The sequence below is a fragment of the Artibeus jamaicensis genome, unplaced genomic scaffold (genome assembly GCF_021234435.1).
Source record: "Artibeus jamaicensis isolate MK-2021 breed Jamaican fruit bat unplaced genomic scaffold, CSHL_Jam_final scaffold_916, whole genome shotgun sequence".
In the NCBI taxonomy this organism is placed as follows: domain Eukaryota; kingdom Metazoa; phylum Chordata; class Mammalia; order Chiroptera; family Phyllostomidae; genus Artibeus; species Artibeus jamaicensis.
In genome coordinates this window covers 37,961,322-37,979,135 of record NW_026522059.1, presented here as the reverse complement: position 1 = coordinate 37,979,135, position 17,814 = coordinate 37,961,322, and the positions used below count along the sequence as shown (strand labels likewise).

Here is a 17,814-nt window from a genome sequence, read left to right as displayed (position 1 = left end):
GCTGCTTATTATTGATTCCTGTGCATAAATATTTCTCCTTAAATAGAATGTAGACTACCCGAGTGCAGGGACCATGAATTATACTTATGCTGACTATAATAATGCTGCTACCAAAGCACTGAAAATGTAGTGCTCAATAAGAAATTGTTGGACTGATCAATACAGATATCTTCTAGGGAAGCTCTATTTAACTCTAAAAATAACAACTTTTGGGGGAAATAATTTCTACATCTTATAGTTCATCCTTTTAAAGTGTACAATCCAGTGTTTTTAAAATATGCTGAGAGATGTACAACCATCATACCTATATAATTCTAGAATATGGTCATAATCCAAAAAGAAATCTCATGTATTTTAAGTATCAAATCCCCAACTTTCTCAACTGCCCCATCCACAGGCAACAACTAACTTACCGCTGTCTTTATAAATTCGTCTACTTTGGAACATTGCATATATATGGAATCATGTAATATGCGGTCTTTTCTGACTAGCCCATTTTACTCAGCAGTGCTTTTAAGGTTAATCAATGCTGTAGCATGTGTCAGCACTTTATTATTTTTAAAAATTCAGATGTAATTAATGTAATACAAAGTGCACCACTTTAATGGGGATAGGCCAGTGATTTTTGGTATAGTCATAATGTGCCATTATAATTACCATCTAATTCCAGAATTTTCCATTACCTCCAAAAGAAACATCATACCTGTTAGTAGTCATTCCTAATTCTCCTCCTCCTTAACATCCTGTCAAGTACTAATCTACTTCTTGTTTCTATGGATTTGCCTATTCTGGACATTTCTTATAAGTGGAATCATACAATATGTGGTCTTTTTGTCTGATTTATTTTACTTAAGAATGTCTTAAACATTAAACATTCTCTCAAACATTATAGTGGGGGCTGCAAGAAAAGTCCCATCAACATATGATAGGCAGCCTCTCAGCTAGTCTCCAGTGATTCTCACCTCTTGGTACCCAAGCTCTTATGTGAAGCCCTCCCTTTGAATATGGTCTGGACCTAGTGCTTCACTTCTAATGGACAGAATATGGCAAAAGTGATGGAATGTCACTACTGATGTTAGGTTACAAAGGGACTGGTGTCCATCTTGGGCCTGCTCTCTCTCCCATAAACTCTGAGGGAAGACAGGTGCTATACTGTGAGCTGCCTGGTGAAGAGGCCCGTGTGACAATGAACTGATGTCTTTGGCTCACAGCCTGTGAGGACCCACAACTGCCAGCTGCCATGTGAGTGACTCTGAAACTCATCCTCCCCTGCACAAGCCTCTAGATGACCCAGGCTCCTGTAGCCTTGTGAGGGGTCCTGAGCACGAGGCATCAGGCTAACCTGTGTCTAGATTACTGACCCACAGAAGCGATCTGTTGTTTTAAGCTGTTGAGTTTGGGTTAAAGCACCCACAAAAGAGAGAAAGCAAAGTTAGGAAGACAATCTCTTGGCTTCTGACACTACCCTCGCCTCCTGGGGCTGGATCTCAGGGAAATTAGGAGATGGTAGAGACCACTGATAGACTAGAGTAAAAAATGTGAGGAGGGAGGACCTCTGTCCTGTTTGCTGTGTGTCTGAGAGGACCTCTCTTCAGGTGTTCCTCGTATGCCAGTAAGGAGCAAACTCAGGAGGGGAGAGTCCGAGGTATGGCTTGTGTCAGCCAAGAGAGGGGTAGACATATAATCCTAGAGTCTCATGGGAGGCAGAGATGGAGCTCAGAGATTCTCTGGTGTCTCCAGAGGGGCCTGGCAATGAGATGAGTTGGGAGCCTGGGAACTGGTCATGGGATTTCTGGGGTGAAGGGGAGGTAACCTGTGGAAGGGGTGCTGCTTAGAGCCCCTTTTGGACCAACCACCTCTGCCTTCTTTGGGAGACTGAGGATTTAACAAGGGATGGAATCAGTGTGTAAGAGATGGTGCTCTAGTGCTTGGCAGGCTTAAGGTTATTTAGATCTTTCAAGTCCCTATTCCCTCTGTCCCCAACACCACCATTAGTGAAAATGGGGACTTTAAAGCAAAGGAGACTATTTCTTACCAGCCTGTAATGTTGACCCACTCCAGTCACTGCTACCACATGACTGTCACACCTTGGCAGCCCCATTGCTTCCACCAGGCCACTGGGGCAAGTGGCCCTAGGACCCTCTTTTTTTTTGTTTCTGGTTGTTATCCTGACTTGGAAAATGTAAGTGATAAAGTAGGGGGGTAAGCAGTGGCCATAAACAGTGAGAGTGAGAGGGGTATGGAAAGGGTAGCAGAGGAACAGAAATGGCTGGACATGCCTGCATGCCTGGCAATGGCCCCATGGAGGGGGGAAAGGCTTTTCCTTACTTATCTTTGGTGCAATGGCACCTAATCTTAATTGATGCTCCTTGCTATTGTGCCAAAATCAACTACTATCTATTGGCAGTCATCCCAGGTGCCTCATTCTTTTCCTGTGGTTACACGGTGTCTTCCTCTTCCTTGGAAATTCAGCTGAATTACAGAGCTGCCACATGAGGCTGCACAGATTGTGCATTGCGAAAATCCAGGTGGTGCCATTCATATCGCATCAGATGACTTGACAAGTCATCTCTCAGAAATCTTTCCACATCATTACCACTGGATTCTCATTATTCCCATCCGGTAACAAATATCTGAAGATCTATTAGGTGCCAGGTGGTGTTCTGGGTCCTGGGGACTTGGCCATGAACAAGATAAAGAGAATCTCAGCCCTTGGTACAAACAGAGATGATAACACCATAAACGTGTAAAGTAAGTTTAGGCATTATGACAAACAGGCTGCGCAGGTCCAGGAGAGGTAAAATATTTCAGAGATAATTTCTTATGTCCTTCAATAACATGCAGGACCATAGTGTATAAACCATTAGTGCTCTATACTTAACCAGTTTTCCCCTCTTTTTGAAACTCGAGACAGCAGACAATATGTTGTGTGCATATGATGGATATTTACTACAAGGTAATAGGGTTAATTTCTTATTAGCTGTTGCATTGGTCCTACCAGGGTAAAATGGCATTTTAAAGAATAGGAATTGCTTGCCCTGGCTGGTGTGGCTCAGTGGATTGAGTGCGGGCTTGCAAACCAAAGGATCACGGTTTGATTCCTGGTCAGGGCACATGCCTGGGTTGCAGAAGGGGACACACAAGAGGCAACCATACATTGATATTTCTCTCCTTCTCTCCTTCCCTTCTCCTCTAAAAAGAAATAAAATTAAAAAAAATCTTTAAAAAAAGAATAGGAGGAATTGCTCAATATGCGGAGTGAGAATCATTTGAAATTTTTACTATTATATAATATTTATAAAATGAAGGATACTTTTATGTGTTTGGTAGTGGCAGAGGCAGATTTTACAAATTTAGTACATCCTTGACATTTGTGAGGGATATTTTCCTAGATTAGGAAAGTCCTCAAAACCCAAACCTCACTATAGGGCACAGTGTTTTAGAAACACTGTGTTTCTATCTAAAACGGTGAAATAGAAACACAGTGTAATAAACACAGTGTAATAAAACTGAAAATGCAAAATATCGTTTGTATGCTTAGTGGTTCTCTATGAGCACAGGGCTAAAAATACATGTAGGGTTATTCTCTGGCTTAGAACCTTCCCACCCTTAGATTTCTTTATTTTCATTACCAGTACTAGTGCTTGGTTTTCTTTTAGGAGGTTCTTTTTTTTAAATAAGAAATTGAGATTTTAAAAAACCCATGAAAGTCATTGACAATGACTTTCCATTTCTATCCACTGACAATGGATAGAAAAATCTCCAAACATATTAAGATGTTGGTTGATGAGGCTGGCCCACTCCCGGGATAGGAGCCCACTAGCTTCACTAACGTACAGAAGCCCTTGGAAAATGAGAAATCACTATGAGTCATTAACAGTTAGTCATCGAAAAATGCTGAGATTGAAAATGTTAAATCCACAGAGGTTAAAGGTCTTTTGTATCTAAATTACAGATCCATAGCAGAAGGGAAAAAATGTAATCACTTGCTCATGTCTTTATTGTTATGGCCCATGTGACATCATTTTGACAGAGAAGACAGATGATGGAGAATTTTCCAAGCTGAACATTATATTAGAAATTGCTCTGGAACACCATAAATTTGATTTTTAGCTTTTCCCATATATCAGCTGCTATGGTTGGTTCCTCATTTGTCACAAAATCATAAATGCTCTGAATCTCAGGTTTCTTCTTTTTAATGACCTCCAAGGTCAAAGGTGAGGATAAATGAAGGCAGAGGTGAGGATAAAGGCAGAGGTGAGGATAAATGGAGCCAGGGTTATGAAAGGTCTTTCTAAACATGAAGGCGACCCCCAAAATCAAGGTGTTATCATCCAAGCAGGTATCACTGGCTTTGCATTCTCAGTTTTGTTACCTGAGCAGAATAAAAACACATGGGAACCACCAACTAACTGAAATGGACCTTGTGTAAAGGGTTTAACTTACTTCTTTTACAAACCACTGGCAAAAGGCTGGACCGATCCATTCTCTTGCATGAATACCACAGTCCATCCAGACAGCTCTTTTGTAGGCCCGTGATCTCCTGCCCAGCTGAAAACAAGAGTATTCTTAGTAACCAATGCAGGCTTTTATTTTGGGATTTAGTGATCGGCATAATTTAATAAGGTTTCAGCATAATTCTTCACTATGCTTTGTTTTATTAGGTAACCTGTAAAAAAGGAGAGATGCCCTACCTATTCCAGAAGTCCGGGTTGTTTTATGCAGAAACAATACAGTTTTTGCCTTAATTACAAATCAAAGAACTGGGAAATACATAAGAAACATAACAATTCCTTAAATAGGTTTGCTTCTCTGTTTTAATATAAACATGAAAGGGGACCACCCCCCAACCCTGGAATTATCTTCTGGAGGGAAGGCTCCTTGTAGTACAGGCTTCCTCCACTAGGTTAGTGTTCTAGGAACCCATCTGAATCAGAGTACCAACTGGTGTTGTTGTGAGAGGCTGCATTTGGCTTCAGTGGATTTTTTTGAAGGCTCTTTAGATGTGTTTGCCCATTTCACGATGGGTGATTTAGGAGTGCTCCTGCGCACACCACGCTGAGTGTTCAGCAAGTGGTTTTTGACCCCAAACAGCATGACCCCCATGCCCTACCTTCTCTATTCATCCCATCTTGCCCAGAGTGATTTTTTTGTTTTCCCAGATGAAAAAAGCCCTCGAAGGGAAACGTTTTGCCATTATGAAAGAGGCAAAATAAAAAGCAGCAGAAAGATCAACAAATTCAGAAACCATTTTGAGCAGTGGGAAAAACACATCTTGATAAGTATATTACATCAAATGGGGAGTATTCACTTTGAAAGGGACTGAATACACAATTTTTTATAAATCAGTGTTTTTGAATGCCCCCTTGTATGTGACTGTTAAGTAAAAAGCTAAATTTTCTGCCTCTCTTCATTCCAAGTAATCAGAAAAATTCCCAAGGAATCTTCCCCAAAGAATTAGCTCTGTTTTGTAGGTGGACAAAGTCAAATTCGATTTCAACACAAAATGGAAAAACACGAAACAACTTGAATTGTGGAATTGGCAAATTTTTCTCTGTAATTCTATTATAAACGTTACTTATAACCTGCTTTCTAACCCAGTAATCAGTAGGTGGCTCTTGACACATTTATTGGGGTCTAGTTTTCATTTATGCATTAATTTACTCGACTAATACTTCAGGAAGTTCTTTTCAATGTCAGACACTGTACTGAGCACCAGAGATTCAAAGAGGAAAAATACAGGATTTATATGGTAGTGAGGACAGCAGACTATGAACAATTAATCATTATGATGCGACTATGTGTTAGTTACTCTGGGAACCTTGGGGTGTTCTAGAACATGGCGACACATCTAATTTTCCTGAGACATAAAAGAAGTCTTCTCAAAAGAAAAGACTTCTTCTTAAGCACTTGAGTACTTGAGCAAGACTGGAAGTTGGCCAGGCAGACAAGGTGGAAGAAGGCATCGCAAGTTTGGAAAAAAATCTGAGCACATCATATTTGAGGAACTGCTTCTTGGTGTGAGGGAGGAATGGCAGATGCAGAGCACATGAAATTCCCGAGTCCTATATGAAACAGAGGAGGCTGCATCCTGAGTTCCATGGGAGGAGTGTGTGTGGAGTGGGAGGAAGGAGGAGAGCACACTGACAGCAGCATGGAGATGGCTGGGTTAGAGGATCTAGATGACAGGGTCTAGAAAGGAAGTTCAGTACTGAGGCTATTACTGTGATAGTCCAGAGATCAGTGAGGACAAGCAAAAAGGTTGGTGCACATCCAAAAATGTATTTAGAAGGAAAAAAATTAACATTCCTAGTGGTAGATTTAAAGCAGGTGGTTAAAAGAGAGGAGAGGAATTTAGGGTGGTGCTCATGTTTTTACACTGGGAGCAGAGTGGTACCATTCTGAGGAAAGGTGCCTTTGTGACTGTTGACATGAGAGTGCAAAGCAGCCAATGATGTATGAATTTTAAATCTCTAGAGAGGGGACTCCACTGAATAGCAAAGTCTGGAATGATGGTAGAAACCATGGGTGGATATGTCCAGCTTGAGATTGTCTGTAGAATGAGAATAGAGGATAGAATCCTGGGACTGCCAGAATGTAAGGAAAAGATAAAGGCTGAGGAGCCAGAGAATGAGACCTGAGGGATGGTCAGAGAGATGAGAAGGAAAACTAGTGGTCATTGTTGACCTTGGCTAGAGAAGGTTTAGAGGAGCAGTGGGAGTGTGAAGGCCAATGAGTCATAGTCTGACTAAGAGGTGAGAAAGTGCAGGGTGATGTTTTATGATAAATCTTTTGGAGTGTTTGGTTGAAAAAAGATGGAGTGCTGCAGGCCAGGCTAGAAAAGAATGCAGGGTCATGGGCTAGGAATGACACATACCTTCTTACATATTTATGTAGTTTTACATTGGTTCACCTTATGCACCACCAACTCACAAATTATTTTGAAGGCCATTATTTTTAGGTGTATTAATAATTCAGAATATGTTAGTATTCTCTGCAATACTCTGTGGCGAAACTTCAATATGATTTAAACACCTAAGGGAAAACTTTTCCTTAAGTTATCAGATAATGTTAAATATTAGACACTATGACACCATTCTATTTCTTTTCCCCATATGTCAAAGCTGGAATGATTGTTTAGTAAATATTTTAGTTAATAATTTTCTATTTTTACCTTTAAAATGAAAAGAGATCTTCCCTCATATGATTTTCCAATAGAGAACATGTGAATGAGGCCTGAATGAGTATTATTCAGATGATGCATCCAATTTTGAATCTAAAAGCAAATAAATAAAAGTCATGTCAGATTCTCATAATTACAGAGCTTTTAGAAAACAAAAGGTAAGAAGACAACAATAGGTCTCAGAACTCAAACAGCACACATGGAATATAAAGTTGAACAAAAACCAATTCTCTATTTTAATTTTCTTCAGGATATTTAAAATTACCTTTTATTTTCTGCCTTTACAAATAGTAGATTCAAGTTTTTATATTGTTCCCTGTTTAAAGAACACCTTCTACTACAATTTATCATTAGTAAATTGTATCTTGATGGCAGAGTTTTGCAGAAAATTAATCAATGTGTTCTGGGATCCTTTAGAAAATCAAAATTTACTTCCATTTTCCCCAAAGTAGTTAAGAGAAAAAGAAAGAAATTGGCTTCAGGAAAATCACCCAAACTACATGAAAGCCCAATATATTGTAATTTGCCATTGAATGGAAGATGCTAAGAAAAAGACATTTTTTAACATTTAAAGATCTTCAATCTATCAATACACACATCAGAGGGCATAGTCTGAATAAATTCCCAAGTAATAGCAATGCATTTGCATTGGTCCTTTCACACACACTTCTCTGTCATCAGGAGAAGGTATATTTGAGATGGATGAATGAGGCATTTAGAAAAATGGGTGACATTTTTTACTTAAAAGCTGTATGAGTAAGGAAGTCACACAAGAGCATCCCATTGTTCCATGATGTGAAAGAATCTGTGTTGAAAAAAATAGATTTTGGGAAGTACCATATTATTTTCTTTCTGTTCTTAGTCTAATGAGTATATATAAAAATATATACAGACATACATATATTTTTACATATGTGTATATATGTATGTATATATACACATATATCTATATAGTTATATTTTAAAAATTTGACTTTTTCTAGTGAATGTTAATAAAATTTTCGTGTGCTAAATTACCTAAAACATTTCCTTGTTGTAACGTAAAATATGTAGAAATAATTTTGAAAGGAAAGTAGAACCAAGAATTATCAAGAGAACCAAGAATTCTCTTAAGAATATAATGGGATCTTATGAATACTTCATCTTCCTTTGCTCAATTCAGAAGAAACATGGAGAATATATGTATGCATTCATTCTGTCCCCTACTATCTATTTGGAGGTCCCTATTTGTTTGCCACTAGGAATGCAGTGGTGAATAAGAAGTAGCCTGTGTTCATGGAAGTTGCAGCTTATTAGAGAGAAAGGTATTGATGAAAAAGAATCATACATCCATGTGCTATGGTGCATAAAATATGTTGGAAGTTGGAGGTGGGGAGTGGAGTTCTGATCCAGTCTAGGAGAGTAGAAATAGCTGTCTTCCTACGTAAAGCTGAGGTTTGAAGAATGACTAGTTGTTATCCGGGTGAGCAGTAAATGATGTGTTGGTGGGAATGAGACTGCTGTGCTTTCCACGTAGAATAAATAGCAGCATGTTAATAGGCCCTGAGGAACCACAGATGAAGCTTGGCCTTTGGGAGGTCTCAGATTTGCAGAGGGTGTGTGGTAAGAATCCAAATTCACTCTACCCTTCAACCAAATCCTTGTCCTCAAACTCCAGTTGGCTCTACCTTCCATCAATATGTGCATCACGCTTTTAAGTTAAGGTCTCTATAACTACAGTTATAACAACATCACTTCACTCTTCCAGTGCACTTTCCATGACCTTCATAGGAGTGGGTGGGGTAAAGCAGATGAATTCAAGTTATTTTGCTACTTCTTATATAGTAATTAAATGCTTAATGGAATAGAGGACTGACCTGAGGTACCTAGACAATATGAGGAGCTGTACTTGCCCTGGCCAGGTGGCTTAGTCAGTTAGAGCATCATCCCTTACACCAAAAGGGTGTGGGTTCCATTCCCAGTCAGGGCACATACTTAGGTTGAGGGTCTGATCTCATACACAGGAGGCAGCCGATCAATGGTTCTCTTTCACATTGATGATTTTTTTTTCTTTTCCCTCTCCCTTACTCTCTTTCTAAAAATCAATAAATACATCCTTGGGTTAGGATTTAAAAAAGAAAAAAAGAGCTATACTTATTCTGCATATAGTCCCTGCCTCAAAAAAATGCAATAAAAGGTCCTTTGATTACATACTTCTTCTAAGGAATGATAAACTTCATAATTGTATTCGGAGAGGGATCTTCGATTTCTTTGGGTTTGCAAACTGCGCCCCTTTTCCAGTGCTTTCTGAAGATCTTCTATGAGGATCCTGGATTTGAAATGATAGATATGATGAAAATGAAATGAAGATAATATAAAAATCAGGTAATATCAAAATAAAATCATGTATCTATGAAAGAAGGCAGCAAAGATAGACATTTCTAAGAATACCAATGTCAGGAGAATGTTCATTTTCAGGACATAAAAGCTGTGAAGTAAATTGTGTAGTAAATATAAAGTGTAAAATTTTAAACAGATGTTCCATAATAATAACAACAACAACAATAATAATAAATAGTAATGGTAATAATAAGTACTGTTCATTGAGCAGCTATAAGAACTGAATGATGGGTATGGGCACTCATTTATTGGGTGCCTATGAGGCACTTGGCATTGTCCTGTATATATCACACACTGTCTTATATATATTATTACCTAAGATTATGTCTAAATAAAACTGTATTGTTATCCCCATTTCACAAGTGGGGAAACTGATCCTCAAAATGGTGAGGAACTTGCCAATGTCACTCTGCTAGTGAGTACAGAACCAGAATTTGTACCTGGAACATGAACCCAAATTTGAATTATTTGACTCCAAGTCCAGTGTGACATTATGAGAACTGAAACAAGATGAAGTCTTCTACTCCATCACCACATCCTTCTTTCCTGATGCTTCTATCTGTTCCTGTCCTTCTCATCACTGACTTTTCTCATGTCATCACCCAGCAACCTGACTCAAGACTCAGAAAGGAAAGGGAAAGAGGGAAAGAAGCTACAGTTCTCAAGAGCAAACTGAAGAAATACACAGAGTGGGAAAAAGGGAATTTCACTTCCTGCCACAATGCCAAGAGAAGAAAAGCACAGCTAATCAAAGTGGATGCATTTGGAAAGTGAAGGCTGAGGCTGGGGGGTGGGGGTGGGGTTCCAGGGTCACTGTAGTGAGTGGAACGAGCTCAGCTATAGTCATTAGTGTTTTGATGAGACAGCTGAGCTAGATACAGACTTGTCTCCCTAATATTCAGCGATGTCTTCTATCAGCAGTCTCCAACCTTTTGGGCACAAAGGACCAATTTCATGGAAGACAATTTTTCCACAGATGGGGTCAGGGAGGATGGTTTTGGGGTGATTCAAGTGCAGCCTGATGATTTGGGACATTCAAGCTTGCCTCCTGCTGTGCAGCCTGGTTCCTAATAGGCCTGGACTGGTACCGGTCCATGGCCCAGAGATTGGGAACCCCTGTTATAACTAGAGGTAACTATCCATGAAGTAGCACATTTATAGGGAATGTTTAAAAATGTTGAAGAGCCAGGTTCCAGCCAAGGTGGAGATGTAGGTAGAAACACTTCACTTGCTTCTTTGCACAACCAAAAGAAGGATAACAATCGATTTAAAAACAATGAACAACCATAACTGCCAGAATAGCAAACTTCATGGGATTCCAACAACCAAGGAGTTAAAGAAACATTCATCCAGACCAGTAGGAGGGGTGGAGAGGGGCAGGTGGGCAGGTAGAGAGGACCCATGGCAAGGCCATGGACCATGGGCAAGGAGGGGCTGGCTCCCAGGGAAACTAAAGACCCCAAAACTCTCACTGTAAAATGCTGTGGGGGCTGTGAAGGCAGGAGAAAGTCCAAATCTCACAGGAGAGTTTGTTGGAAAGTGGGGCTAAAACAGAGAGAACAAGCAGCATTGTTCTCTCTCTGACCCCTCCCCCAGAAAAAGTGCCACAAGGCAGCAAAGAAGATCACTTCGCCCTGGTGAATACCTAAGGCTCTGTCCTTTTACAACTTAACAGGTGCACCAAGACAAAGAAATATGGCTCAAATGAAAGAACAGATCAAAACTCCACTGAAAAAGCTAATCAACAAGGAGATAGACAACCTATAAAACTGGTAATCAGGATGCTCACAGAATTGACTGAGCTCAGTCTCAAAATGAAGGTGACACAGGGTGAAATAAAGCAAAACATACAGGGAACCAACAGTGAAAGGAAGGAAACTGGGAATGAAATCAATGATTTGGAACAAAAGGAAGAAATAAATATCCAATGGGAACAGAATAAAGAAATAAGAATTCAGGAAAATGAGGAGAGGCTGAGGAACCTCTGGGACAACTTTAAGAGCTCCAACATTTGAATCATAGGGTAGCCAGAAGAAGAAGAGGAAGAGCAAGACATTAAAATGAACAAATAATGAAGAAAAACTTCCCCAATCTGATGAAGAAAATAGACTTCCAGGAAGTTCAGGAAGCCCAGAGAGTCCCAAAGTAGTTGGACCCAAGCAGGAACACACCAAGACACATCATAATTAAGTTACCCAAGATTAAAGATAAGGAAAGAATCTTAAAAGCAGCAAGACAGTTACCTACAAAGGGGTTCTCATAAGACTATCAGCTGATTTCTCAAAAGAAACCTGGCAGGCAAGAAGAAGCTGGAAAGAAATATTCAAAGTGATGAAAGGCAATGACCTACATCCAAGATTACTTTATCCAGTAAAGCTATCATTTAGAATGGAAGGGCAGATAAAGTACTTCCAGATAAGGTCAACTTAAAGGAGTTCATCATCACCAAGCCCTTATTATATGAAATGTTAAAGGGACTTATCTAAGAAATAGAAGATCAAAAACAATGAACAATTAAATGACAACTAACTCAAAACTATTGACAACTGAACCTAACAAACAAAAGCAAAAATTAAGCAAACAACTAAAACAGGAACAGAATTATAGAAATGATCACATGAAGGTTATCAGTGGGGAGGGGAAGGGGGAGGATGGAGGAGAAAGGTACAGGGAACAAGAAGCTTAATTGGTAGGTACAGAATAGGGAGGGGGAGGTTAAGAATCATATAAGAAATAGAGAAGCCAAATAACTTACATGTACAACCTATGGGCTTGAACTAAGGGCGGGTGCTGGAGGGTAGGGGTACAGGGTGGAGAGGGTATAAAGAGGAGAAAAAAATTGGGATAACTGTAATAGCAAAATCAATAAAATATACTTAAAAAAGTAAAAAGGTTGAAGAGCCTCCGAGCAATTTTTCTGAGTCTGGCAGATTGCTAAAAAGCTTTGCTTTCATGTTCTATCTTTCAAGAGAACTGTGCTTTGTGCTTTAAATGCTATTAATCGAATGTGTAATGCCATTTATAAATAACTTTTAAGGTTGATCCATGTAGATCACTTCATTAAAAAATTTCTTGAGTTCCCTGAATAAACACTTTTTGGTTTATGAGGAAGTAGATTAACTTAGGGTCATGCTGGGTGTAGGACCATCCTTTTGATTCACTCATATATTTACCAAGTATTTTACCCATCATGGACAAATACTTAGGAATTTATTATTGGCTTACTGTTCTTTTGTTTCAATTTTCAACTTCAGAAGTAGAAACATTAAATATTAAAATAAGGTGAGGTGACACAGGGTTGGTAAACTTGCTTGGTAGCTGCTTGTAGTGACTCAAATGTGAGTGGAGGATTAGTCCTCCTTTCTGTATTAGTCCTTCCTTTCTTCCATCAAGGAAAGAAGTTACAGTAGATCAAAGTAGGCTTGTATGGACTAAAAGCATCTTCAAATATGGCCAGTGTAGGTCTTAAGAACCGTATGAACCTTTATATCAATGTCCAAACTTCCTGTGTTGTGAGAGAATGTGGAGAGGTAAGAAAGATGCAAGTTCGATTAGAGCTGAGGTGGTTGGTTATAAACTGCCAACACTTTCCAGTTATTGCAGGCAATGTTTAGGTAGGTTTCTAGCACCATCCCTCCATTTCTCCCGGCTACTTTTCTCTATCTCAGGAAACTAGGGAAAAAATGCAAATCGATTTGCCAAAGCCAGCAATCTACATAAGAATCCTAGGTGGTTCAGTTGGTTGGAGTATTGTTCCATACACCAAAGGGTTGCAGGTTCGATCCCCAACTGGGGAGCGTACAGGAGACGACCAATTGATGTCTGTCTCTATCTTTGTCTCTGTCTCTCTCTAGAAAAAAAAGAACAGAAAAGAAAAAAATCAATAAACATATCCTCAGGTGAGTATTAAAAAAAATCTCCCTTTGGATTTTCATTTAAAAAAGAAAAACCACATAAATACAAAAATAAAAAATTTCCAAGGGTATAAAAATGTTCAGAATGTTTCCAAAATGGAGCTATATTGTATTGTTTTTGCAGTATTTCCAGTGAACTGACTTTCCAAACATAACCAAGTACAGATAACTTGTTTCATCTCAAGGTAAGAGCAATTCCTCTCATACGTCACTAGAAAGTTTCGAGGTTCTACTGCTGATACTCTGTTTGTTTGGCAGCTCTAGGTAGAATGAACATTGTAAAAAGGGGGTGAGAATTAGGACATGAAGACACATACACATAGGAAGATGATATGAAGAGATGAAGAAGACCGCTATGCACAAACCAGAGAAAGAGGCCTGGGGCAGATCCTTCCCTCACAGCTCTCACAGGGGACCAACCCTGCTGCCACCTGGATTTCAGACCTTTAGCCTCCAGAATCATGAGGTGATGAAACACTTCTGTGTTTAAGCCAGCCAGTCTGTGGTTCTTTGTTATGGCAGCCCTAGCAAACTAATACAGTTCAATAATTTAGACTGCACCTTAATACAGGCCCTACGAGACCAACCTGAAAATTTAACTGTGATGTGGCCCTGACCAGGTAGCTCAGTTGGTTTAGAGTGTCATCTTGATACACAAAGTTTGGGGGTTCAATCCTGGGTCAGAGCACATACAAGAATCAACCAATGAATGCATAAAAAAGTGGAACAACTAATTGATGTTTCTATTTCTCTTTCTCCCTCTCAAATCAATCAATAAAAATAATAATTGGGACATAGCAGGTGTAGGCCATTTTCCTCATCAAGTTGTTGATTGGAAATTTGTCGATTGATGAGAAGGCCATTCAATGGAGCTCCAGAATATTTTTTGTAACTGTTGTGTTTTAGTTCTTTGCATCTTATTATTATTCCTACCCCGATTGTACATGCTTCTATGAAGAACTTCCCAGGTGATGTCATCACTTAGTACAAAACCACCCCTTCCAAACTTCCAGGGTGGAAGGAGGGTTTCAGAATTTCAAATTCCATGACAAACTTTTACAGGTTTTTAATTCACAAAATGATTGAAATTTTTTATGGCAGAATGAGTCATTTCATCTGTCATGTCATTAAGAGGGCTTGATTATCTAGGGTGCTAGGCACATGGGGGTATATTATCTTTGCTTTAAAGATGACTCTAGCTATACATTATGTATAATTGTACAGACTAAGTACTAGTCTTTTGAAAATACCCCAGGCTATAATAATAAAAGTGAATTAAAATGATCTCTACCTATTGTCCCCGTGGTCTTTAATGATATCTTACATGTTATTATCTTGGGACCAACAAAATGAACAATTCTAAGTAATTGTTCTCTATGAAGAGACAACCAGTTTAAAACGATGTTTTAGACTCAATTCTCTGTGACTTACAGTGTGATATTTTATTCTATGTTAGTTCCACATGACCTATATTTAATAGCAGGAAATAGAGATTTGTTAAAATAACTGGTATATTCTTTTTGTACCAAATAATAATTAATGAAGCATGTGAGTTGTTACTGAGTACCTATAGGTATAATTACCAGGCTCTTTCCTGCCAGGCATTCAGAAAATCAAAGCCACAGCAATGACTAAAAGGTATTTAATATAAAAAACAGTTTTATGCACAGCTGTGTCTCTACACTGTTCTAGAAGCACAGATAAAATATCTTGCTGAAAAAGAAAATCAGTACTTTAATAAGGCTGCAGTTATATTCCTGGTGGGGAAGTATTTGTGTGGACCAGGGAAGGATGTCACTGTCACATTAGAGACTGTCATCCACAGAGACTAGAGGCTTTGCCAGTAGCTCCAGAGCCATGAGCCCAACCCAGGCCTTGCCAGACATCATTACAGATCTTTGTGCTTGCTTTGGCAGCATCAGAACTTGCTAAAATGTTGGGGTAGTTGAGGGGAGTCATTGACAATCATGCCTCTCGGTCCCCAAATCCTAGGATTCCAAACAAAAGGTAAGTCACTTGATCCAGTCTCATCAATTCACTACGCTGTACTTCAGATCCTCCACTGATTACCCATCCCTCCACTACTTTCTTTTCCCTTGTACTTGCTGGAATCCCCCTTTCATTGTAGATAAGCTCCCTACACTCTCCAGTCTCTTCAGAGAACTCTCCCTTCTTATATTCTTGACCCAACAGAAATTGGACTCTCTTAAGAATACAGATTTTTTTTTGTGGCTTTCTCTTCTTCCACCCCATTTACCAAGGGGCCAGAAGTAAGGGAGGTCAGCATGCTCCTGGACCCCCATTTCGGCTTCCCCCCTAATCATCTAAATTTCAGGAAAAGCTCTTCCTCCCTTTTTTGTCATATTATTCCTAGTTGCATTTTTCTAACTTCTGGATATGTCCGATATTCCCCATCCGGTAATATTCTTTCTCTCCCCACCACTAATCCTGCCATCTTCCAAGGAGGCTGAAGACTGCTATGGTGATTCTCAGGTGATTTGGCTCACCCATTCTTGGCCACATCAGCCTCAGTGATCTCCATTACACTTCAGCCATCTCTCTCATGGCTACTGCCTGAATCTTCCCCACCAGCCATACATGTTCTACCCTAGGACTCTTAACATCCAATAGCCAACATTCTGTTAAAACCTACTGTCTTCCAGTTTGTTGTCCTCAGCCACACTATACCAGTTTTCAATACAAAGACCTTCCTCTCTCCCTCAATTCTTCCATTTTGTCCCATCATTCCTCCCAGACTCTCCTTTCCTACCCAGATTAGACTTGATGAATGAATGCTTGAGCTAGTACCCTGCTAGGAACTTCAGCTTCCTTGCAACCTTGACCTCTCTGTGTTCCTGTCCAGTGAAATCTCAAGTTTGTATCAGGGCTACAATCTCTCTTCTCTGCAACAACTACTTTTATTGGTTGCTACCCTAATTTTTCTCTTGGAACATTCTTCAACCCCCCCCTTTTTTTTTACTTTCATTAGATAACCTTCTTACTTCATCCAGAAAATTTAGCCATCAGTTATGATCTCTTTTAACTGGTTCCACATTTACCTTTTCTATCTTAGAGGGTAAGGTTCCTTCCTACTATTCAAACTCACTCCTCCACTTGTGCATTTTTTCCTATCTCATCATCCCCTTCTCTTCTCCTTGGTCTTTCCCCTCAGCCCACCGACAAGCCCAAATTGCCACTCCCCAAACAAATCCCATATCTCAAGCAGCCATTGATGTTGCATCTCCTTGTAGTCACTCCTCATTCTCTGCTTCTCTCCTTATTCTACCTTCTGAGAGCAGTCATCTTCTCTGTGCTCCATGTTCTCTTCTCCTGTTCCCTTTTCTGTCTCCTGCTCCTGACAATCTAGTACCACCATTAGAGTTACCAACACGGTTTCTACTGCCAAACCCAAAAGAATTTGGTTAGTCCTTTTCTTGCTGGCATCACTGTGGCACTTGGCACCACCAATGCTCCCTCTCTTGAAAGTCTTTCATTTCTTCTTTGACTCCTGTGACTATCTTCCACTAACTCTATTTGTACTACTCTAACTAGTCTTTTAAAAACCCTCAAAATATCCAAATATCCAAATCTGTTTGAATATGTCTCCTCAGTCACCCAAAGTAGATTTGGTGTTATCTTTGACTTCTTCCTCTTGCACCTACGCCAAACTAAGTGTGGAATCCAGGTGATTTTGCCTCTGAACTATTTTATTGAATGCTCTCCTGATCCCACTACTCTGGCCTCAACTCAGGGCCTCACTATCTCTTACCTGAGCCATGATTGTAGTTTCCTTCCAGTTACATGTGTGCATGGCTCCCTTGCTTACATCCTCAACTTACACAGCGCCACCCTCAGGAAAAGGTCTGAGCTCCTAACCCTGTACATCTTCCCCCACCTCTCAGCATTTTTTCTTTCTATTCTTTGATTGGCACTTTGTACACTAATAACACTGAACTACATCAGTTTCCTGCATACACACCATGCTGCTCTTCCCTTTGCTGGCATTTTTTCCTTCTGTCTGCACAGTTCTGACTCTCATCCTTGGTTTAAGTAAACAACTGCAGAAAAATTCCTCTGCCCCTGCCTTCCCACCTACCTTCTAGACACTGCTAGGCTGCTCTCCTTTCTTCCCCTAGAAAAAACCTTCTGTGTTTATACTGACCACTTGGTGATGATGGTGAGATAATATGCCCCCTCCCCTGTTATATTAATAAGGTCAGAGGTAAATGTAATTGTTATATTCATGGCTTTCCCAATTTGATAAATAGTACCTGAAACATTGTCATTGGCACTCAGTAGATAACCTGAATACAGTTACTGTTCAGTTCAACTTAGTAC

General features: G+C 39.7%; 1 protein-coding gene across 1 annotated transcript in view; it reads right to left on the bottom strand.

Annotated features, from left to right (window-relative positions):
* The window catches only part of CPA6 (carboxypeptidase A6), a 242,701-nt gene that overhangs the window by 52,867 nt on the left and 172,020 nt on the right, over positions 1 to 17,814 (bottom strand). Inside the window, exons 4-6 of the mRNA XM_037148967.2 lie at positions 9,377 to 9,491; positions 7,175 to 7,276; positions 4,447 to 4,551 (exon numbers count right to left, since the gene is read on the bottom strand). Coding sequence (XP_037004862.2) covers positions 4,447 to 4,551; positions 7,175 to 7,276; positions 9,377 to 9,491 — 322 coding nt within the window. The remainder of the gene's footprint in view (positions 1 to 4,446; positions 4,552 to 7,174; positions 7,277 to 9,376; positions 9,492 to 17,814) is intronic.